The sequence below is a fragment of the Pipistrellus kuhlii genome, unplaced genomic scaffold (genome assembly GCF_014108245.1).
Source record: "Pipistrellus kuhlii isolate mPipKuh1 unplaced genomic scaffold, mPipKuh1.p scaffold_m20_p_11, whole genome shotgun sequence".
NCBI lineage: Eukaryota > Metazoa > Chordata > Mammalia > Chiroptera > Vespertilionidae > Pipistrellus > Pipistrellus kuhlii.
Window position 1 is genome coordinate 4,709,094 of NW_023425416.1, and position 23,214 is coordinate 4,732,307.

The 23,214-nt window shown below is 51.7% G+C and overlaps 2 protein-coding genes across 16 annotated transcripts in view; one reads left to right on the forward strand and one right to left on the reverse strand.

Moving 5' to 3' along the window:
• LRIG1 (leucine rich repeats and immunoglobulin like domains 1) overlaps nt 1-12,897 on the forward strand; it is a 92,605-nt gene extending 79,708 nt beyond the window's left edge. For 7 of the 8 annotated variants that reach the window (XM_036430583.2, XM_036430585.2, XM_045578947.1 and 4 more), the window contains 8 exons: nt 309-472; nt 6,069-6,389; nt 7,658-7,939; nt 8,686-9,105; nt 9,850-9,975; nt 10,377-10,523; nt 10,966-11,256; nt 11,343-12,897. In XM_036430583.2, coding sequence (XP_036286476.1) covers nt 309-472; nt 6,069-6,389; nt 7,658-7,939; nt 8,686-9,105; nt 9,850-9,975; nt 10,377-10,523; nt 10,966-11,256; nt 11,343-11,596 — 2,005 coding nt within the window. In that variant the 3' untranslated portion in view covers nt 11,597-12,897. The remainder of the gene's footprint in view (nt 1-308; nt 473-6,068; nt 6,390-7,657; nt 7,940-8,685; nt 9,106-9,849; nt 9,976-10,376; nt 10,524-10,965; nt 11,257-11,342) is intronic. The other variant, XM_036430584.2, reaches the window with a different exon arrangement.
• A 661-nt stretch (nt 12,898-13,558) lies between these two features.
• Nucleotides 13,559-23,214, reverse strand: part of SLC25A26 (solute carrier family 25 member 26) — a 125,163-nt gene continuing 115,507 nt past the window's right edge. For 6 of the 8 annotated variants that reach the window (XM_036430588.2, XM_036430590.2, XM_036430589.2 and 3 more), the window contains 3 exons: nt 22,318-22,382; nt 21,366-21,439; nt 13,559-13,977 (listed from right to left, as the gene is read on the reverse strand). In XM_036430588.2, coding sequence (XP_036286481.1) covers nt 13,860-13,977; nt 21,366-21,439; nt 22,318-22,382 — 257 coding nt within the window. In that variant the 3' untranslated portion in view covers nt 13,559-13,859. The remainder of the gene's footprint in view (nt 13,978-21,365; nt 21,440-22,317; nt 22,383-23,214) is intronic. The other 2 variants (XM_045578952.1, XM_045578951.1) reach the window with 1 other exon arrangement.

The window sequence follows — 23,214 nt, forward strand, 5'->3', positions numbered from 1 at the left end:
TCGGGTCCCCGGCCCCTGGCAGCTCCCTGTGGCCGGAGCGTGAGCGTCCTGTCTCGGCAGAGCGTGGCTGTCGGAGGACGTGTCTGAACGCGGCTGGTGCTGTGCCCGTGGTCCTCGGCCCGCGTGGCAGCGTCACCCCGAGCATGTTAGAGGCCAGGTCATGGGTCTGTCCGGCCGCAGCCAGAAGCTGTGCTTTACAGCATCTCCAGGTGGATGGCCTGTGGCTGCAGAGGGACCGGGAGGGGACGGCAGGAGCTGACGGGGCGGCGGGCGCTATTGCACTGAGAGCACTTCTGTTTCTCTTGCAGCCGCATCAGCAGCGAGAGCTTCCTGTGTGACTGCCAGCTGCGGTGGCTGCCCCCGTGGCTGCTGGGCCGGACGCTGCAGGCCTCCGTGACCGCCACCTGCGCCCACCCGGAGGCGCTGCGGGGCCGGAGCATCTTCTCGGTGCCCCCGGAGAGTTTCGTGTGTGGTAAGCCCGTCCGTGGTCTCTCCCGTGCCGGGCGCGGGGCCAGGAGCTCGTCCCCGGGTGGTTCCTGTGACCAGAGCGGAGCCCGGCGTGGTTTCCATCGGCCGCCGGGCGCTGCTTGCCTCCCACTGAAACCACACGTGGATTTACGGCCAGGCCGCCCTCACGTGGCTCTTGGAGTCCACGCTGCAGGCGGAAGGGAGTGGGCCGGTTCAGTTACAAATCAGAGGAATCGGTTACAGGAAGACAGGCTGTTGTTTCAGGAGGGTCGGCGCTGTGGACTTGCTCAGTGTCTGAGGCTGGTTTTAATGTGTTTCTTTCCAACCCCAAGAATGAAAGGTTAAATGCAGGAAGAACGAGTCCCAGGAGAACATGCGCTGTAGTAAAAATAATTCCTTAATGTTGACTTGCCCTCTTGCTGTTTCTCAAACCACCGAATCTGCACTTGTAGCTTTAAATTCTTTTTCCTTCTGGTTGTTGGAACACAGCTCTTGCCTTTGGCCCAGGGTGGTTGGGCTCCAGCACAGAGAGGAGTAATGCAGTGGCCAGGGAGACGTGGTCCAAGAATGGCCACCCGTGAGGTGTTCCTGTTCCTGGTCTGTGCTCTGAGCAGGAGCGAGGCGGGGGGGTGGGAGGTAGAGGGGGAAGGGGGTCCCCCAGGCCTGCCTGGAGCAGCTGGGCCAGCATGAGATGAGTCCAGCTGCCTCCATCAGTCCTCCCCGTCTGCCTGAGCTCTGGTCCCTGCTTTGGTGATCATTACCAGGAGCACCCCTAGTGAGATGGGGGCCCCTGTGGGCTACTTCTTGGTCCTACACAGCCACAGCCATGTGCATGCCCGCTCCCCCCCCCCCCTTCCTATCAGTCCGGTACAGCCTTAAGACCCTGCCAACCTGGATCAGCTTTTCTTACTCTTCAGCCTCCCGGGAGCTCCCACCCCTGGGCCGGTGGCTCTGTGCCTGGTGCTCCTCAGGGCATGGTCCTTAGGGCACCAGATGGCCAGAGCTCTCTGAGATCCAGTGCTCTGCCCTCTCCCCCTTTCCTTTCCCTTCCTGTGCTGCATGCAGCCTCCAGCCTGTGGCCCTGGCATGTTCTGGGTTGTAGCACCTCTTACCCCCTTGGGCTCCCACCCAGGCATCATCAGTGTGGCAGGGAGCAAAGGTGCAAGCTCTGTGCTAGTCTCCCATCCTTTTTTATAAAATTGAGCTGTGAGCATCACACCCACTAGAGGCATCGCAGGAATCAGTTCAGATAACGAGCGAGAGTGCGGGCGGGGCGAGGGAGCCCTGCATGCAGGTGGGAGGGAAATGGGCAGCCACTTGGAGACAGCCTGTCAGTTCCTCAAGCAGCCTAACAGCAGTCCTGCTCTTAGCTCCCTGCTCGGGAGAGCAGGAAACGGATGTCCACATGAACACCTTGTACGCAGGTTCACAACAACGGTCCTGGGATAGCCAAAAAGCGGACCCAGCCAGTGCCCCCGGTGATGGATGGGTAGATCCGGTGCAGCAGAGCCGTGCAGGGGAATGTCATTGGGCCGTAAAAGAGGGAGTCAGTCATACCACACAGATGAGCCTCACAAAGACCTCATGATGGAGGATTGCAGTCACAAATAGGAAAACCAGTACAGGTGGCAAGCGGATCAGTGGTTGCTGAGGGCTGGGAGGAGCGATGGGAGAAGGGATGGCAGCCCGCACGAATGGGGTTTGTTGTGGAGGTGGTGAACATGTTTTTAAAATTGACTGTGATGAAGGTTGCACATATTTGTCAGTATACTAAAAATCATGGAATTATATACTTTAATCAGGTGAATTCCATTTCAATAAAGCTTTGTTTTAAAAGATAGAATTTTTATACCATAAAATTCACACCTGTGAAGTGTACAATTCAGTGGTTTTCAGAATATTGAAAAGTTGTGTAACCCTCACTCTTCATTTTAAAAGATCTTTATATACCAAAATACTAGACTCTCATCAGATATATGATTTGCCAATATTTTATCCCAACCTGTGCATTATTTTTCATTTTTTGATGGGTGAGGCACAAAAGTTTTAAATTTTGATAAAATCCAGTTTCTCTATTTTTTCTTCTGTCATTTCTACTTTTGATGTCATATCTAAGAAACTGTTGCCAAAGACAAGGTCACAAAGACCTTTTCTTCTAAGAGTTTTATGATTTTAGTTGCCACATAGACTTCCACTTTTGTTTTTTTGAAGACCATTTTGACTATTGTGGTTTTCTTGCATTTCCCTATAATGTTTTGGATCAACTTGTCAATCTGCAATCAACACAATTGACATTTTGAAATAGGGATTCCATTGAACCTGTACGTTAATTTTGGGAGTATTGCTGTCTTAGTATTAATTCATGAAGATGGGATGGCTTTTTGGGTGTGGTTTTGTTGTTGTTGTTTTGTAGCTCTTCTGTAATTTCTTTCAGTGGTTTGTGGTTTTCATTGTACACTTTACAAAAATGCTTTCTGGACTATTTTAAATGGTATTCTTTATTTCATTTTAAAAGTTTCATTGCTAGAGCATAGAAATGCAGTTGAATTTGATATGTTGATCTTGTATCCTGCAACCGTGTTGAAATAATTTATTAGTTGTAATAGTTTTTTAATAAATTCCTTAGGTTTTCTTTATTTTATGATCATCATGCCATTTGAAAAAAAATATGGTTTTACTTCTATTCTAATCTGGCTTTACTTTATTTATTTATTTTTGCCCAATTGCTCTGGCTAGGCAAATTGACTGTGATGTTATTGAGTAGATGTGGTGAGGGCAGATGTCCTTGTCTTTTTTTCTGCTCTTAGGGGAAAACATTCAGTCTTTCATCATTAGGAATGATGTTAGCTGTGGATTTTTCTTAAATGACCTTTATCAAGTTGTGGAAATTCCCTTCTTATTATAATTTGTTCATAAAAACATTTCAGCTTTTCTCATGAGAGGGTGTTGGGTTTTGCCAGATGCTTTTTTTTTTTTTTCATCTGTTGATACAATCAGGTGGGTTTGACCTTTATTTTTTTGAAATGGTGTAATACCTCGATTTGTGGATGTTAAACTAACATTGTATTCCTGGGATAAATCCAGCTTGTTCATGCTGTATGATTCTTTTTACATGTTGTGGGATTTGTTTTGCTAGTATATTTGTTGAGGATTTTTTTTGTTTTCACTTGTAAAGATCTATAGTTTTTTTGTTTTTGGTGATGTTTTGTCTGGTTTGTTAATGGATAAAATACTTGCCTCAGAGAATGGAGTTGAAAAGTGTTCCCTCCTAACATATTTTTGGGGAAGAGTTTATAAAGATTAGTGATAATTTGCCTTGAAATGTTTGGTCAGGTTCAACAGTAGTGCCTTGTAGGTCTGGGCTTTTCTTTGTGGGAAATTTTAAAATTATTAATTCAGTCTGTTTACTTGTTAGAACTATTCAAATTATACACTTATTCTCCAGTCACTTTTGGTAGCTTGTGTCTTTCTTAGAATTTGTGCATTTCAAACTGGTTGTCTAATATGTGAGCAGTTATTCATAGTAGCTCCCTGTATTTTTCATCGCTGTGAGGTTGGTAGTTATGTCTCTTCTTTAATTACACAGTCTTAGTCTTCTCTTTTCTGCTCCTACCCTTTCATCTCAGCCTGAATGATTTCATTCTGTATTTCTTGTAAAGTAGGTCTGATAGCAATGAATTATCTCAGGTTTTTTTCTTTGTTTTTTCTTCTAAACCTGAGAATGTTTTACTTTCACCTTCATTTTTGAAAGGATGGTTTTGCCGGATGTAGGATTCTTATTTGGCATTCTCTCTCTTTCAGTACTTTAGCTATTCTTCCCGCTGCCTTTGACCTCCGTGGTTCTGGTGAGAGATTAGCTATCACTGTTACTGAGGTCCCTTGCTGCTTTCAGGATTCTCTGTTGGCAGCTTGACTGTGATGCACCTGGGTGTGGTCTCTGAATTCACTCTACTTGGAATTTGCTGAGCTTCTTGGATGTGTAGATGCATGTTTTTACCAACTGTGGGAAGTTTTGGGCCATTTCTTCAAATACTCTTTCTGTTCCTTTTCTTTCTTCTTCTTCATAGACTCCCATTATTTGCATGTTATTATGCTTCATGCTATCCCACAGGCCTCTGTGGCTCTCATCACTTTCTCTTCATTCTTCCTTTGTTTACATTTATCAGACTGGATTATCTCAATTGACCTGTTTCAAGTTTACTGACTCTTCTGCCCACTTGGCTTGGCTCTTGAGCCCTTCTAGTGAGTTTTCCATTTCAGTTATTGTACTTTTAAACTCCACACTTAAGATTTGATTCATGTTTGCAATTTATGTCTTTATTGGTATTCTTTATTTGGTGGGAAAGTATTTGCTTTAATTTTCTTAGACCTGGTTTCCTTTAGTTCTTTGAACATATTTACAAAGCCAATTTAAGGTCTTTCTTTACTAAAGCCAAGAGCTTCCTTGAGGACATTGTCTGTTGACTTTTTTCTCCTGTTTCTTGGTGTGTTTTGTAGTTTTTTGTTTAAAATAATGTGAATCCATGTTCCTCTCTTCCCCCAGGGTTTACTGTTGTCCTGTTGATTAGTTTCTTTGTTCAGTGACTTTCTGGATGGGCGTTGTAAAGCCTGTTCCATGAAGCCACTGAAGTCTCTCCCTGGTTACATCCTTAAGTCATGTCAGCCAGGAAGTCTCCGCCCTTTGTGCAGCATCACTCCCTGTTTGCATGGATCCTGTTAGGGCCAGTTACAGGCGAGGAACTGTGCTGGGGGCACAGCCCTGCACATGCGTCTCGGCCCTCAGGAACATGGCGGACCTCTCCAAAGCCCTGCAGCACTGCAGTCTCCTGGTTTTCCATTTCTATTTCTGGCCTCCATTTCTATTTCTGGCCGGCCTCTTGTTGCCCCAATGGTATCACTGCCAGCTGGGCTGCTGCTTTCCTAGCATGCCCTCAGGGTGGGGCTCCCGTGCTGAGCAGAGCATCTGTCCCATAAACAGGCCCTGAGGGTGGGCCTAGGGGGAGGCTGCGAACCATCCTGCCTCAGTGATTGCTAAGCGGCTGGACTTCCAGGATACCACAGGCTGGAGAGCAGGAGAAAATGCCACACAGTTCCCTTTTCTTCTAGAGATTCATGCATTTCCTGGACCCACACCCTGTGGGCTGTTATAGCCTCTGATAGAGTCTTTGGGGATAAAATAGCTTTTTCCCAGAATCCTGAAGCAGTTGACCCTTTGGCTAGTGCTTTGCTTGCTTTGACGCAGGTACATATTTCGCAGGTCTGCGTTCTGGCACAAGTGCCTTAGCGTAAAGCTTGTGGGGGAGGTCTGTGGTGAGGTCTGTGCAGTCCCATCCAGTTCTGAATCTGCTAAGTGTGTTAAACAAGGAGCTTGCTGGCTGCTTTGTGAGTGGAGTACCAGTGGGCTGATCTGTGACCAAGGCGTGCGTGATCTCGGAGGTGATCGCTGCTTGTGGGTATAACACTGGACGAGGCAGGCTCTCCAGGTGGAAGGGAGTCCCTCTGTGTCGGTGGAGCTGAGGACTTGCTGTCCCTGCTGGAAAGGCAGCTGGTGCCACTGAGCCCTCAGTGCCGGTGACTCACAGTGGCTCTTCTCTCCCCAGAGGACTTGCCGAAGCCACAGATCATCACCCAGCCGGAGACGACAGTGGCCGTGGTGGGCAGGGACGTCCGGCTCACCTGCTCAGCAGCCAGCAGCAGCAGCTCCCCCATGACCTTCGCCTGGAAGAAGGACAGCGAGGTTCTGGCCGACGCCGACATGGAGAACTTTGCCCACGTGCGGGCGCAGGACGGGGAGGTGATGGAGTACACCACCATCCTGCACCTCCGCCACGTCAGCTTCGGGCACGAGGGCCGCTATCAGTGCATCATCACCAACCACTTCGGCTCCACCTACTCGCACAAGGCCAGGCTCACGGTGAACGGTACGCAGGCCCGGCTGCCCCGGGCTCGGCCCTGCACACCCACATGCGGCCACTCTGAGTTACCGTGCGGAGGGCCCGAGCGGCCTGCACGGGGTTACCGTGGCCTGGGTGGGCCTCAGGGCAAGCTCTGAAGCTTCTCAGTGGAGTCTTTGTTTTGGGGATAAAATAACTTTTATCCACTTATTATGTTAAGTGACACTGTGGGCCTAAGCTTTGTATTTTTATCCATTTATTCTCCATAAAACAAGATGTCTGGTATCCAGATCCAGGATACCTGATGCTGGGGAAGTGGCTGCCCTCTGAGTAGATGGCACAGCCTTGGCGCCAGAGGCCGGCCCGGGACAGGTCAGCCAGCGGTGGCAGCGCGCCCGCCTCTGAGGCTGTGGAGTGCGAGGGGGTGTCAGGGTTTTTCACTCGGACACAATCTCAGAGCCGTCAGGTTGGTTTGCTGTAGTGAGTTTAGGGCAGAGGAGGAGTTTGCCACCCCAACCCAACTTAGCCTAACGAGATGTTCCTGATCATTAAATTTCTGATTAAAAGTGCTGGAACCAGCGTTCTCAGGTCCTTGCAGACCACAGAAACATACCCTTCACCACACTGGCTGCTTCTCTGGGCTTTTCAGGGGACTCTTCGTTGTTTCTCAAAAACCCAGTGAGCTGTCAGCCTCTCCAGCAAATAACCTTGCCAGGCAGTGGCTGGATGCTGACCGTGTGGGGCATTGGGATCAACATGTGGGACCAGTGCTTTCAGCTTCGTGTGCAGGGCTGTGGCTCACACCCTCCAGCCAGGACTTCAGGAGGGAGCTCTCCCTTCTCCAGGGGGAGGCACCCCCCCCCCCCCCGTGTCAGCGCCTCCTGCTGGAGTAGCAGTTTGGTTTCCCAGGCTCTCCTGCCCGTGCTTACGGTGGGCAGGAGCCAGGCCTGCATTTGCGGGGTGTCCTGGGACGGACTGATCCCAATGCCCCACACGGGGTGTCCTGGGACGGACTGATCCCATGGGGTGTCCTGGGACGGACTGATCACCATGCGAAGGCACCGGCCTCGGGCACCAGAGACCCCCCCGATGGACGAGCTCTGCTGTGGCCAGGGTAGCTGGCAGCCTGGGGGACTGTGGCTGCTCATTCTGAAGTGGCCGTCCTGGGGGTAGGCAGACCTGGCACACAGGGTAGTAACGTGGCGAGCGACACCCAGACATGGGAGGGCTGTGGCCAGAGGGTTTTCCTGGCCATGGTTCTGGCTTCCCCGTGACCTGACCTGACTGTGTTACAGTGTTGCCATCGTTCACCAAAATGCCGCACGACATCGCCATCCGGACTGGCACCACGGCCCGCCTCGAGTGTGCCGCCACCGGCCACCCGAACCCCCAGATCGCCTGGCAGAAGGACGGAGGCACCGACTTCCCCGCCGCTCGCGAGCGACGCATGCACGTCATGCCTGACGATGACGTGTTCTTCATCACGGACGTGAAGCTCGATGACATGGGGGTTTACAGCTGCACCGCCCAGAACCTGGCCGGCTCCATCTCAGCCAACGCCACCCTGACCGTCCTAGGTTCGTCTGCGACTGCACTTGGTGCATGCGTGTGGTGTGTGGGTGTGGGTGTGGGGTTTTCTTAAACTTCACAGACAACTAGAGTCGATGTTCTTCAACCATCTGTGAGCCTGGTGTGGGCAGTGTGGTGGCTGTTTGTATTTTAATATTTTGGCCCCTTATAAGATTTCTTTTTGAATAAGTGGTTCCATCTCTTTAAAAAATAGGGCTTTGGTATAAGACAGTATAAAACACTCTAGATGAGAACTGCTCTGGAAGAGACAGGGAGAGACAGGCCATCACAAGCGAGCTGCAGACAGTAGATGGAGACATGGGCTGTCACGGGACAGCTGGGGACAGTAGGTGGAGACACAGGCTGTCATGGGAAAGCTGGGGACAGTAGATGGAGACACAGGCTGTCATGGGACAGCCGGGGACAGTAGATGGAGACACAGGCTGTCATGGGACAGCCGGGGACAGTAGATGGGTACGGGCTGTCACGGGACAGCTGGGGACAGTAGACGGAGACACAGGCTGTCATGGGACAGCCGGGGACAGTAGACGGGCCATCACGGGACAGCTGTGGTCAGTAGGTGGGAGCTTGTTCTTGCTGCAGCAACCCCACCTGGGAAAGACTTGGCCATGCCAGCAGGGCCCAAAAAGTTTGTCCTGTGACGAAAGATCTGGTGCGGCCTTTGCTGATGTGCTGACTTGTCTGTCCAGGAGCCCAAGGCCCACAGAGTAACGGTCCTGTCTCTGCCTTGCAGAGACTCCGTCCCTGGCGGTGCCCTTGGAAGACCGCGTGGTGTCCGCGGGGGAGACGGTGGCGCTCCAGTGCAAGGCGGCGGGGAGCCCTCCGCCCCGCATCACCTGGTTCAAAGGGGACCGCCTTCTGAGCCTCACCGAGCGTCACCACTTTACCCCCGGCAACCAGCTGCTCGTTGTGCAGAACGTGGGGGCCGAGGATGCGGGTCGGTACACCTGCGAGATGTCCAACGCTTTGGGCACCGAGCGGGCGCACAGCCAGCTGAGCGTGCTGCCCAGCCCTGGCTGCAGGAAGGACGGGACCACCGTGGGCATCTTCACCATCGCTGTGGTGTGCAGCGTGGTCCTGACGTCCTTAGTCTGGGTGTGCATCATCTACCAAACCCGGCGGAAGAGGGAGGAGTACAGTGTCACCAACACAGGTACCTGCTGGCGGATGGCTTCGGGGAGGAAAGCAGGGACCTGGGGAAGGCCGTGCAGGGCTTCCTGTATGTGTGAACTCTCTAGGGCACATGTGTCAAACACAAGGCCCGCGGGCCAAATCCGTCCCGCCAGGCCTTGCAATGTGGCCCGCACCGTGCTGTCATCACTGCACTCGGCTGCGTTTCCATCACAATGACAGTTTATGACTGTTCAGTAAACCATTCGGCCCGCGATTTAGGCTGGATTTTAGATTTTGGCCCCTTCTCTGATTGAGTTCGACACCCCTACGGGGAGGAAAGCAGGGACCTGGGGAAGGCCGTGCAGGGCTTCCTGTATGTGTGAACTCTCTAGGACCTCAGGGAACCTACAGCCATTCTGGACAGTGACCTTTAGTGTTTTAACTCCCAGGAATGGGACATTAGATGGGAAGGCTGTCAAATGCAGCACTGGGAGCTCTGCAGGCTCCACCTGGGGTGGTCAGAGGCGTCCTGGGCGGGTGCCTCGTTGCTGTGGGGGCCGTTACTGCACAGCTCCATGTCGGTCACTATCCCTGCCATCACTGCTTCCTCTGTGCCCTGGGATCTGCTGGCCACACCTTTCACTCCTGGTTAGAGTGCACTGGGGAGGCTCCTGAGCAGGACTCCAGGCTCTGCATGGCCGGGACTGCTGCCCTGGGGGTCCTGTGTCTGTGACCTTGTCACCACAGGACTGGGACCTGGGATGACTGTCCTGTCTCCTTGCAGATGAGACCGTGGTGCCGCCGGATGTTCCGAGCTACCTGTCTTCTCAGGGGACCCTTTCTGACCGGCAGGACACTGTGCTCAGGACTGAGAGTGGCCATCAGGCCAATGGGCACGTCGAGAGCAATGGTAAAGCCAGAGAGTCTGATGCACTGTTCCCAGGGCGTTCCCTTGAGCATATTTGACCTGGGAGGCAGGTGACCTGAGCCTCTGGGTTTTGGACTTCCCTTTGCAAGTCAACCCTAGGAAGTCCCTCTGTTGGGCTCAGTGCTTCTTAAGAGCCTTAGCTCCTCCAGCAGCTCTCCCGGGTGACCGCTCGTGGGGACAGTGTGTGCTCGGCACCCGTGGCCCCGGGGCCTCCTGCGCGGCTGCGGCAGGGCTGCTGCTGGGAAGGAGGCTCGGAAACGGCCTGGGCCACCCCTCGAGGGGCATTTAGAAACACCCGCCTTCTAGCAGCGATGCCCACTCTTCATAGTGTGCCCGGGAAGTGCTGAGCCCGGCGCTTCCAACAGTGTGGCGCTCTGTTGCAGGTGTCTGTCCGAGAGACGCAGGCCTCTTTCCAGAGGCCGGTGGTCCCGGCATCACGTGCAGGCAGCCCCGGCTCTGTGTTGGGTACAGCAAGGAGCCGTGGAGAGCGACAGAGAAAGCCGGCGGCACACCTGGTCCACAGAAGATGGGTGAGATGCTTTCTCAGGAAAAGGGTTTTGTCCCTCAGATCCCAATCTGGGTTGACCTCAGAGTGAGGCATTATGGGTCTAAGGCCATCCCAGGATTGGGTTTCCATGTTAAACAGGAAGTGGGGCGGGCCTGGCTCTGAGTGTGAGGGGGATGTCTCTAAAACACCCGGTGGCACGGACTTTCCCGGCCTTCAGCGGAGCCCTGTGGAGGCTCCTTGCTGATGGGTCAGAAGCTCCTGATGCTGCAAGGAGCCATTCAGATAGGATTTCTCCCTGGGATCCCAGTTGTCTGACGAAATTAAATCTGAAATAAGCATGGAAGACCCCATGTTTAGCCCCAGGGGGTTGTGGTGACCTCAGCGGGCCCACCCTGGTTCCGGGGTGCAGTGGGCTGGGGGTGGAGGCCCAGGCACTGGTGCTCAGTCTCCACCGTGTCTTGCAGAGCCCGATGGCCCGGCTGTATGCAGTGACAGCAACACTGACGTGGACACTTACTCCAAGGACCACGCCTTCTGTCCTCAGCCGACTTCCAGGGACAGCACACAGCCAGACACACCGAGCAGCCAGGAGCCTCACAGGAGTGACCGAGAACATTCTCCAAGTCCGAACAGTCTCCACAGTGGGACTGGTGATGGGTCTCACCCGGACTGCAGGGAGTCCCTCTACCCCAGTAACCATGACAGAATGCTGCCGCCCTGGAAGAGAAAGCCAGGGGCACCTCCGGAGGGGAAAGGTGAGCCTTCACTGCCTTCCCGTCCCCAGCAGGGGACAGCACGGAAGCGCCAGGCCAGCTCTGATGGGCCCTCTCCTTTCTTGCAGGGGCCCTTCCGTGGATGTTCGCAGGGGTGTGTGAGCCAGACTCCACGGACCCCCAGCCAACACTGAACCCTGGCAGTTCTGAGCTCACACAGGCCGCCCTGGACTCTCCAGACGCCCCCAGTGAAGGTCGGCACTTGCTTCTGCCGAATGGACACGTCCCCAAGGCAGGTGACTCCAGTCCCGAGTCCACACCACTGACAGGACAGCCGCCCGGGAGCCGGAGTGGGCCGCTGCTATTTGCCCCGAGGGCCTAGGCGCTGTGTCTCCAGGAGGGAGGAGGCGTGCTGTGGGAAGCTTGGGTTCAAGCGTCACTCTGTACAGTTTTAACTTCCGTGGGGAGTGTCTGTAGTGTAAAGGACTTGCAGCTGAAGCACAGAATGCAAGAGGCTGTGGTGTACATAAGAGTTTTCAGAGGTTTCATATATATTATATATCTTTTACAAAGGATATTTTAATCTTTATTGCATGGTTAACAAAAAATCGTACAGTTTTGACAATATTATTTTTCATATCAGGTTGCTGTTTCATTTTGGAATGTGGGGATAGTTCTGGTGCCTTAATGCATGGGTGAGATTTATAGACGCTAAAACCACATTTGCTTCTGGGGTGGTGTGGGGAGGAGGCGGCCCTCGGACTCCATCACACGTGGCAGGGCAGACCCGGATGCTTCACGGGCAGAGCTGGGTTTGCGTCGAAGTACCTCACATCAGCCACAGGAGCTCAGGGTGCTCCTCGCAGACCTCCTCCCTCGCCCAGACCTCGCACGCCACACTCTCTGCACGAGAGACACTTCCTCAGGCTCGAGCTCTTCCTTAACAAGCGCTGGGGGTGTTAATCACCACAGCCTGTGGTCTGAACCATTAGCCTGCCTGCCTTCTGTGACAAAGCGAATGTTTGTCAGGATCACTTGATTGTCATTTGAGGTTTTCTGATAAGATAGAGGCTGCTGCTGTGGGTACCTGTGGATTTTTCAGTAGTGATGTGTTAGTTCTGCCAACGTGATGAGTATTACGTGGGTGTAAGGGAGAACGAGGATCAGGTCCTCACTTTCAGGGCCAGGGGGCTCATCTCCACGGAGCATCTGGGCGCCCTGTGCGCTTCCCTCCCTTGCACAGACGAGCCCGTGCCTTGGGTTCTGGGGGATTTGCACTTGGGAGGCCTGGAGCTAACCACCTGTGAGTGCCAATGGGCTTTGTGGGAAAACTGCATTCACACTAACAAGGTCCTTAGAAGCCGGCAAGCAAAGTCCTTCAGCCGGTGCCTGAAGCACTAGTAGGTACTGAAAATGGTTACATGTTAATTCACTGTCAGATAATCACTGTCCCAAAGGTAAGCACAGTTAGAATTTTGTTCTCAACAGTTAACTGATGTTACTTCCACAACATGTGAATTTGCTGCTTCTGAGAGGCAATGTGAAAGAGGAAGTATTACTTTTATGTACAAAGTTATTTATTTATAGAGATTTTGGTACAATGTACATTGAAAAACGTGTAAAATACTGAGTGTCTAACAAGGGCAGTGAAGTGTCTTTAATAAAGTTCACTTACAAAGTTAAGTGTGTGGCTTGGGTCATGTGTACATTAGCCAGCACTGCCTCGCCCACGGAGTCCCAGGAGCGCCCTGACAAGTGCAGTCCCTCTGCCTGGACCGCATTTGGAATCAGCGATGACGCAGCAAAGCAGATCACATACTGCGGCTCCCAGCAGGCTGTGTGAGGTTCCCGGGACTCCAATTTTCTGGAGCTTATCAGTCAAGCTCTAAAACGGGGACCTTCCCCATCCATCCTACTCTCTCCCAAGGTGAGCTCAAAACTCCGGGCAAAGCTGACGGACTGCGAACTAAGAAATGACACTGTGAAGCCGGCCCAGCTGCCCTCAGGCCCCAGCATGCCCTCCCCCTCCAGCCCTGGGGCCCACCGGTCACTGAGCGCTACTGCTCGCTGCTTCCATAGGTCTCCTGGGCCTCTGGACACCTGTCAAATTCAACTGTTCTCATGGGTTAAATCTGTGGGTTGTCGAGAACAGCCAGGTTACCCGCTCACAGGCCCTGTAGTCACGCTTTCTAAACAAAGCTGTGAGCTTACAAAGAGCTTATCTCACATGACAGTCTCCTGTCCTCCTCTAGCCCTTCCTCGGAAGATACCCTTTTGCCTTCCTTCAGTCTGCTGCCGGGCGGCAGGGAAGGAGGGGCAGACACAATCAAATGAAAGCTCGGAGGGGCCGGCCTCAGATCACCAGACTTATTTATTAAGGGTCCTAGGAAAACCGTTAACAGAACTGCTCTCGGCATCATTTTCTCTCTTTAACTTTCGGGCAAATACGTAGATGACGTCATCCCAGCTGCCTGTGGCCTGGAAGTCGTGCTCCGTGTAGGCCTGTGGAGACGGCCTCACTGCCTGCGTGTTCAGAGGGCCCAGCGGCTGTGGGAGGGGGACCTCTCACCTCGGCCCCCTGGAGGTGTGGCTGCAGGAGGGAGCGCTCACAGTGGCCCCCTGTAGGCATGGCTGTAGCATGCAGTTCACGGGCTCTCTCTGCCGAGCTCTAACAGCAAGCTATGCGTTTGGTCATAAGCGCCAAGAAAGATGAAGCCTCCCAGGCTGATGGCTGCCATTCGCGGGAAGACCCCTGCAAATAATCTGGGGGGGAAAGCAAAAGAGATTTTTTCTTGTGTGTGTAAAGAAGGTGAAATTCCAATACCCACAGCTTGTTCAATTCAACACACCATGCTCACTAAACCCCACACAGTATTAGAAGGTGTGTTTTTCCTTTTAGAATAGCACCACGTACATTCCCAAGTAGACCTGTTGGTGAATGTGGCTACATACCAAACAGCTTGCTTGTGAGTGCTCACAAGTCAAATAATTAGTCAAGAAATAGTAGCCCTGAAATTCTGGTGGAGAGAAACCAAGATGGTAACTGCCCAACTGCAGCCTCACACAACAATTTCAAAAAATGCAACTAAAATATAAAGTGGACATTATCCAGAACTACAGGAAAGTTGACTGACTGGAAATTCTACAACGAGAAGGAAAGAGAAAACCAGAAGGAAAATCAGAGGAGCTGTAAAGGCCTAAGGTACAGAGACACGTTGCGCACGGAGAGGACGGAGCTGGAGAGGAGGGGGAGGCTGAGTGCCTGGCTGGCGTTCCCTAGCAGGAAGGATATAAAAGCTCCGGACTGTGCTGAACCCCAGTTCTGAGCGAGACCCTGGGGACCCAGACACGCACAGAGGGAATCTGGGCTGCAGCTCGGGGAGCAGCGAAAGGTAGAGCCCTGGAGTCACGCACATTGTGGGCAGAGGACAGACTGCTGATTGAGCCGCTGGATTGCCCTCGGTGGAAGGAGACATAAGCCCCGGACTGCTCTTAACCCCACTTCCAACTGCACTGAACCCCAGTTGCGGGCTCGTTGTGGGAGAGACTAGACTGTCTGGTAGCAGGTGAAACTCTAGGGCACCTTTCTCTCAGGTGTTTGCAGCGAGTACCGAAGGACACTGGGGAACAATAAGACTCAGGAACCTCATAGGGTGGGGCTAACTGGAAGCCAAGGCTGTAGGCTCCACCCTGAAACTCCGCCCCATCCAAGCTGAGCACAGAGGCTCTTGCAGTTTTCCAAGTCTAGTCGAATAAGGCTGGCATAGATACAGCTGATCCTCCCACCCTACCAACTCAGGAAAGCAGCGAAAATGCCAAGACAAGGAAACAGATCACAAATGAAAGAAATGGAGGACAAAAAGCAACTGGATATAGAGTTCAAAACCACGCTTATAAGGTTTTTCAGGAATCTCCTAGAAAAAGCCGATAAAATAAACAAGACCTATGAAGATATGAAAAGGGATCAACTAGAAATAAAGAATACATTCTCTGAAATAAAAAATATTATAGAGTCCTAAAAACAGAATGGAAGATTGCAAGAATCAAGTCAAAGATTTGGAACACAAAGAGCCAGAGGCCACTCCTCTGAAGAAGCAAGAAGACAAGAGAATCCAGAAAGTTGAAGATAGTGTAAGAAACCTCTGGGACAACTTCAACCGAACCAACATCAGAATTATGGGGGTCCCAGAAGAAGAGAGAGAGCAAGATACCGAAAACATATTGAGAGAAATAGTGACAGAAAACTTCCCCCACCTGGTGAAAGAAATAGACTTATTAGTCTAGGAAGTGCACAGAACCCCAAACAAAAGGAATCCAAAGGGGACTACACCAAGACACATCATAATTAAAATGCCAAGAGCAAAAGACAAAAGAATATTAAAAGCAGCAAGAGAAAAGCAAGTAGTTACCTATAAAGGAGCACCCATATGATTGTCAGCTGATTTCTAACGGAAACCATGCATGCCAAACGGGAATGGCAAGAAATATTCAAGGTGATGAATAACAAGAACCTACAGCCAAAAATACTCTACCCAGCAAAGCTATCACTCAGAATTCAAGGCCAGATAAAAAGCTTCACAAATAAAAAAAAAAGGTAAAGGAGTTCATCACCACCAAACCAGAATTATATGAATAGCTGAAGGGGGTTCTTTAGGAGGAGGAAGAAAATAAAGATAAAAATTATGAACAACAAATACGTAACTATCAACAAGTGAATCTAAAAACCTGATTAACAGTATTAACTGTTGAATATAATAATCAGAGGTACGGAAGGGGAGTGGACTGACAATTCGCGAGGAAAAGAGGAGTTGCGGGTGCGGGAAGAGCCTGAAAAAAATTGTGCACCTATGGATGAGGACAGTGGGGGGTGGGGAAAGGGCAGAGGGTGGGGTGGGAACCTGGTGGAGGGGATATGAACAATAAAGATTTATTAAAGAAAGAAAAAAGAAATAGTAGCCCTGTCCCCACAATAGTCCCGTTTAAACCTCCAGACTGTATTTGCCTTTTAGAGATGATGGAATGAACTTGGATAAGGAGTCAAAGGACACACTATGCTGGAAGGCCAGGTGGTCTTGGGGGCTAGAGAAGGTTTCAGATGACTCAGTTGATCCTCCCAGTGACTCAGGCACATTGGGCCCTGAGAGACCACCAGGAGGATGCACAGCAGGGGGCAGGAGAAGAAGGGAAGGGGCTGGGAAGGGAGTCGGTTAGCCCCTAAGCACCTCCGGAGGAGTCACTGGGACAGTTGCAACTTTGGAATAATTATGGCCATGCAAGCTAACAGTCGTGCTCCCAGGACCAAACTGGAATTACAACTAAAATACAGAAGACCCAACTCTGAAAAATCAAGGTTGGAGAGAACCCTGACAACTGAGGATGGAAAGCAGACACTGCATAGAGACTGGTAGGAGGGGCAGAGGAGAGAAAGGGCTGGAGGGTTCCCACAGTCAGCAGCTGAAGTCCCAGAAGGATATGTCAGCTGTGGGGGATTCCCACTGAGAACTCTGGGGGCCTCCATGGGCTTCCCAGCAGAGAGCACCAGAACTGAGAATGGTACCCACATAACACCTGGCTGTGAAAAGCAGCAGGGTTGCTGCCTGCCAGGGGGAAAGGGCAGGAAATACAGGCACCCTGTATTTAGTAAAGGGCCAATACACAAAATTCCATGTTCAGCCACTCACCTTGTGCTCCAACAGAGGGAGAGCAGAGTAGCTGGAGCTGTATACACATAAGCCAGGGTTGGGGATCCTGGTATAGAGCTCGGAAGGCAGACACCTCAGTTTCCTATGCTGAGTCATTCCCTCACACTGTGGAGGTTATACCTTTCTCAGGCCAACTTTTGTTATCCTGCTGGTTTTGCCTGCGGGGAAGACAGTTGACCCACCCAAGTGGAAAGTCCCTTGCCCCACACTGGAGTTTCTGAGAATAACTAGCCTCCAGGGAGAAGCAATTGCCCCACCTTATTGGAAAACCTCTCACCCCACCTATGAAGAATTGCATGAGGATACCCAAGACTGACTCCAATCTATCTCCAGGCAGAGGTGAGTCTCTGGAGGCTTTGAGTCTTTGCCTGATCTAATTAGTAACAGCTATTGGGTCCCCACTGCCGACATTATCCCAGACTGCTCAGGCAGAAAAAAACTAACAAGAGCCATAGCACCTGCAGCTGACACCTGTGGAACCAGCTCTTTGGGGGAAGGAAGCACAGCACAGAACAGAGTCAATCAAAGCAGACTCAAAGCAGATCCAGGTTATGGATAAGGAGTCCCCAAACACTGGGCAGCTGGCATGATGACATTGGGGTTGAACCTCTGGTGGCAAGTTGGAAGGGAGATCCCTCCTACAAATGGGACATCGATAATCAAGTCCTAATTACAACAAGAGAACACAACACACACAAGAGGCTTTCTTAGAGCATCCAGCTAAGGAGAACAAAGAAACTACACCACAGGACCCCTCAAGACACTTTCTACATATGACCATCCCACAAAGACTTGGAGACATAGCAGTTCTATGTAAGAAATAGGAGCAAATACAAAGAGATCTAATATGGGACTTTTCAGTCCTCAAGCCGATGCTTGACAGAAACCCCCAAATGAGAGAAAAGAAGGAATCTCCAGAAAAAAAAAACTAAATGAGGTAGAGACAAGCATAAAGTTCAAAGCAATGGTTATAAAGAACTTAAAGGACTTAGCACAAATTGCAGCAGCATGAAAAAGGAAACAGAATCCATAAACAAGACAGAAATGAAGAGTGATCTGTCTGATGCGAAGAACACACTGGAAGGGATTAGAAGTAGATTGGAGGAAGCAGAGGGCCGAGTCAGCAATTTGGAAGACAAGGTAGAAATACCCAATAAGAGCAGCAAATAGAAAAAAAAAAAAAAAAAAAAAAAAAAAAAAAAAAAAAAAAAAAAAAAAAAAAAAAAAAAAAAAGAAAAAAAAAAAGCGGGAAGATAGCTTAAGGGAGCTCTAGGACAACATGAAATGTAACATCCACATGACACAAATACCAAAAGGGAAAGAGGATGAGCAAGGAACAGAGAATATGAATAAAGAAATAATGATAGAAAACTACCCCAACTTGGTGAAGGAAAATGTCACACAAATTGAGGAGGCAGAGTCCCAATGAAGATGAAACCAGAGAGACCCACATCTAGATACATCGTAATTAAAATGGCAAATGCTGCCAAAACTGGTTTGGCTCAATGGATAGAGCATCGGCTTGAGGACTGAAAAGTCCCGGGTTCGATTCCGGTGAAGGGCATGTACCTTGGTTGCGGGCATATCCCCAGTAGGGGGTGTGCAAGAGGCAGCTGATCGATGACTCTCATCAATGTTTCTAACTCTCTATCTCTCTCCCTTCCTCTCTGTACAAAATCAATAAAATATATTAAAAAAAATAAAATAAAATGGCAAATGTTGAAGACAAAGAATCTTAAAGGCAGAAAGAGAGAAAATTACATAAAATGGAGTCCCCATTAGAATGTCAACTGACTTCTCAAGAGAAGCACTTCAAGCCAGAGGGAGTGGAATGAAGTACTCAAAGTAATGACAAGCAAGGGCCTAAATCCAAGACCACTGTTTTCAGCGAGGCCATCATGTAAAATCGAAGGTGAAATAAAAAGCATTCCCTGCCTATATTTCTGGGATAATTGAGCTTTTTTAACCAAGAGTATTACTTTTTTAACCAAGAGTATAAGGAAAACAAAATTACAAAATCTGCAGAAGTAAATTTACTAGTGAAAAGATCAGGTCTAGGGGAGAAAATGGACACCAGCCAGGCTATGCCAACAGCAGTTTCTTTTCCCAGAGACGGGGAAGCCACTGTGGAAAGCTCGGCGGTGGCCCCCACACAACAGAAGGAGCCCGCCTGCCCGCCACGCTGCCCAGCTGCTTCCTGTCTGCACTGTGTTTCAGGAGGGCAACCTGCCTCCCTCGTGTGCAGAAAGTGGACCTCAGGGTAGTGTGAGCAGGTCCTTATTTTATCTTCATTTATTTATTATTTTGTTAATCCTCACCGAGGATTATTTTCCATTGATTTTTAGAGAGAGTGAAAGAGAGGGGGAAAGCCAGAGAGAGACATCTATACGAGACACGTGGAATGGTTATCTCCTGCATGTGCCCTGACCGGGGCCAGAGATCAAGCCTGCAACCCAGGTGTGTGCCTTTTACTGGAATTGAATCCAGGTCCTTAAGGTCTCAGGTCAATGCACTATCCACTGAGCCAAACTGGTAGCGCAATGGGTCCTTATTTTAATTATCTAAGGATTTAAATCATTAATTAAAATACTACAGATAAAATTAGACCTCTTTTTCTTACTTAGAAATAACCATGAAAATTCTATAGACTAAAATACACTTGTAAGAAAAAAGTTGTTCATTTCAGCATCATGCAAATTTTTACATGAGGTGATTGGCGAGGACAGAAACTCATAAATTACCACTTTGAAGCCACTGTGTCCCTGTGGCCTGAGCAGAGCCACTGCTTGCAGAGGCACAGGTGAGGCGGGAAGACTGGGTGCGAGGTCTCCTGTTCCATTACACCTGACTCCCCTCTAAAGCCAGTGTCTGGGTTCGGCTTTTGCTGTGTGAGCTCAGCAGCAGCTCCTGGCCAGAGGCAGATGGAAGCAGCCCATGGTTTCTTCAGAGACAATCGAATCGTTTAACATAACTACTGCCTTAAGAGTAATGTGTCCAGTGAGTGCCCCAACCAGATTCGGAGGCAAAGACTTCAACAGGCAGGGCTGTCCGATTGAGCAGCTGAAGGAGATGGCAGACTTACGCTGCTCGGCAGGGAGCCGGCGGCGAAGCAGCAGATGGTGGACAGAGGGAAGGTGGGAAGGCGCTGCAGGCTGAGCAGCTCCCAGCACTCTCTCTGCTGGGCCAGGTGAGCACGCGGTGTGGCACTTATCCTGGAGAAAGCACGTGCGAGCCAGGACTTGGAATGAACCAACACGAGAGACCAAAGTGTCACCCTTCCCACTTCCTGAGGTCAGCACCACGCCACCTGGACACCATGTCCACAGCGCTCAAGGGCAAGAGGAGAGGTCTGACCGCGAGTTGCATAAACTTGATAGGAACTATATTGAAATCAGTGAGTGGGATTCGCAACTTGACTTGGTCTAGCACTGCCGCATGCCACGCCTCTGGGGCCCAGACCACCTGGGCCAGTGAGAATCCTACCGGCTACTAACCAGGCTGCTTCACACCTCTCTCTCTCACTCTCTCTGCTCAGTGTGGAATTGGTGTCCAAATGGGCCTCAGCGCTGAGCATCAGGCCATAAGTCCTCAGGATGGTGGCCGTCAGTGGCTGAATGGCACAGGGAAACCGCTCTGCCCTTCCCCCTCCTGAGGGTTCCTTTCTAAGCACAGTTCTTTTCTGAAAGTCTTTGCGTCCTCAGAGCTGCCACTCCCCATCCATCCATCCATCCATCCATCCATCCATCCATCCATCCTTCCATCCACCCCTGCCAGCTTGCCAGACTCCCAGCTGGGAATTCTGAGCAGAGGGTGGACCATTCCGCTGCAACTGTCTTACCTGGGCCTAACCAGCAGCAAATGGTCCCCAAGCTACCCACTGGCTGAAACACACCTGCCCAGTGCTCACAAAACCGCAATCCAATGGAGAGGCACCCGGCCCCACCACACTCTGCACCCATCCACACCAGCCGGCCTGTCACTAGGCTCAGTCCCAACCCTGCTCCAGACCGGACTGCGGCTTTGCTCTCAGAATTCCCACTGATGATTCCCGAGAGAAATGGCAACTCTATCTGTGCAGAGCCCAGCGCTGTATGCTGAGCCCAACTCTGTATCTGTGCAGACCTCAACCTTGTGTGGGATGAACAATGCGGAAATGACACTTTGGGGAGAGAGCCCCTAAGGCTGTGACGCTAAAGGTCTGGGTGCTCAGCTGATCGCAGCCCGGAGTGTCTCCAACGAGGGGTCAGCACGGCGGATGCGGAAGGTAACCTGTGCAGGATCCACGTGCCCAGGCCACAAAGGCTCCCTCTGAGTGCTCTGCTCGCCCCTGCAGTCCCTGCCTCACAGACCCGGACCAGGGCGTAAGCAGAAGAGGAGAAAGGCGTGTGTCCCATGTCAGGCTGCGGGGGACCAGCTGGTGGAGAGCAAGCCGCCGCGCCCCGTGCTTACCCTGGCAGCCCCTGGGCGCGCCAGACCCCGTGCAGGGCAGAGAGGACGTTCCCGCCGGCTGCGCTGGACCCGGCCTGCAGGGAAGGAGAGAGGACGCAGTTACCTTGTGCAAGTCCCAGTGATGGGCGTCCTCAGAGGCAGGCAGCCTGCCCCCCTCACCTAGGGCGGCTCCAAACAGAGGGAGGGCCCGGGAGAGTCAGGGCCCCCGAGTCTCGCTACACCAGACGGGCTCACAGTAAGCCCACGGGCAGGCTGGCCCCTCTGCTCCACTGGTGTCTCATGGCCACGAGGGGCCGGGCAAGCCAGGCAGCTCCTGTGCCGCCCGGGCAGGAAGGTCCCCGAGAGCCGCAGCAGGTCTCTGAGAACATGGTCTGCTATGGTCAGCTTATGGTCTGCCTGGGACACGGACCGAGGAGCTGACAGACCCGCTGTCCATAGCGCCTCGCTCGGCGTGAAGCCTGGTGCACGCTCAGGAAGCCCTGTCGGCCCATGTGCTGGAATTCTGCTCTTGTTCATTTCCCACTGGGGAATGACTATTTTTTATTGTTTTGGTCCAGATATGTTATATGTGGCGTCCCCTGAAGTCCGTAGCTTTTTGAAAAAAAACTGTTTCTTTTTCCTGAAGAGATCTAACAGTTCTGACCAGTCCTAATGCGTCCAGTCGGCCGGCCTGGCTGCACGCTCACTACTGGCGGCGGAGCAGGCCCGGGCGCTGCGCTCAGAGACCGGTGCGCTCACCGCAGAGGCCGCAGCCCCCTGCCCACAGGACGTGGTCGGAAATGACCGGGAAGGTGGAATGCTGTGGGCATGGCCGTGTGATGACGGACACTGTTTGCCAGCAGCTCCCCAGGCAGCACAGGGCGGTTTCCCTTCGGTCACTCTGTTCCTACGAGCCCTAGTGCCTGCAGGCAGGAGCAGGGGCTGTGCCTTCATCACCTATTTTACCACTCACCTTCGCCAACATGATTCTTGTCTTTGCCACATCCAGGGGCGTGGTGACCACAGCTGCAAATCCACCTGTCACATAAAGCCCGGGCACAGGGCTGCTCATTACATGGCACTTACAGATTTCATTTTATATTCCCCATCATGCTGCCCAGATCACTCCTTTATCACTACGCCCACTGACTGGTTCAAGAGCGAGATGCCACATGGAAACATGTATCCACATGCCACTGCTTCTTGGTGAACCCGCACTGCATGGCAAGGTGACAGGTCCTGCTCTCCCTGCTCAGGCCCCGAGCCCACCACAGCCTGGCTCTGCGGAGCAGGAGACAGCGTGTCCCACGGTGGCGGCTGCGGCAGGCTCCCGCTCGCAGTGACAGCGGCCTCTCCCGGGGGCGGAGGCCAGGCCTCCTGCCGCCTCTGTTCTCTGTCTGACTCCAAAACGCTCCCATGGCTTCTGCTGAGGCAGGTGGGCAAACGTGTCTGCCCCGGTGGGGGGTTCTGGCATAAACTGGCTGGATGCTTTGAGGTAAAGACATTTCCACGCGCCCAGGCTGCTGGTGGCAGGCAGTGGGGAGCGATGCTAAGCCCACTCTGCCCTGGGCAGAGCCAGTGCTGCCCTGATGACCGCTATCTCGTGGCTCCTTCCTACTCCTCTCCTGTGGCCCCGGGACTGTCTACCACCCCCACTTTTAAATGGGGTCCAGTCTTTGGTCAGTCAAACAACAAACAGAACCCACATACATGGTGCCAATATTCTAATTAATCTGATACAAAGACAGGTTTTAAACCCCAGGAGGCCCTAAGAAGGTAGAAATAATAAACTCAGGGGACGTTTACAGACTCCGCACCCATGGGCGGGGTGGAGTGGCGGTCTGTCAGAGGCGGCACAGCGCATGTGTGG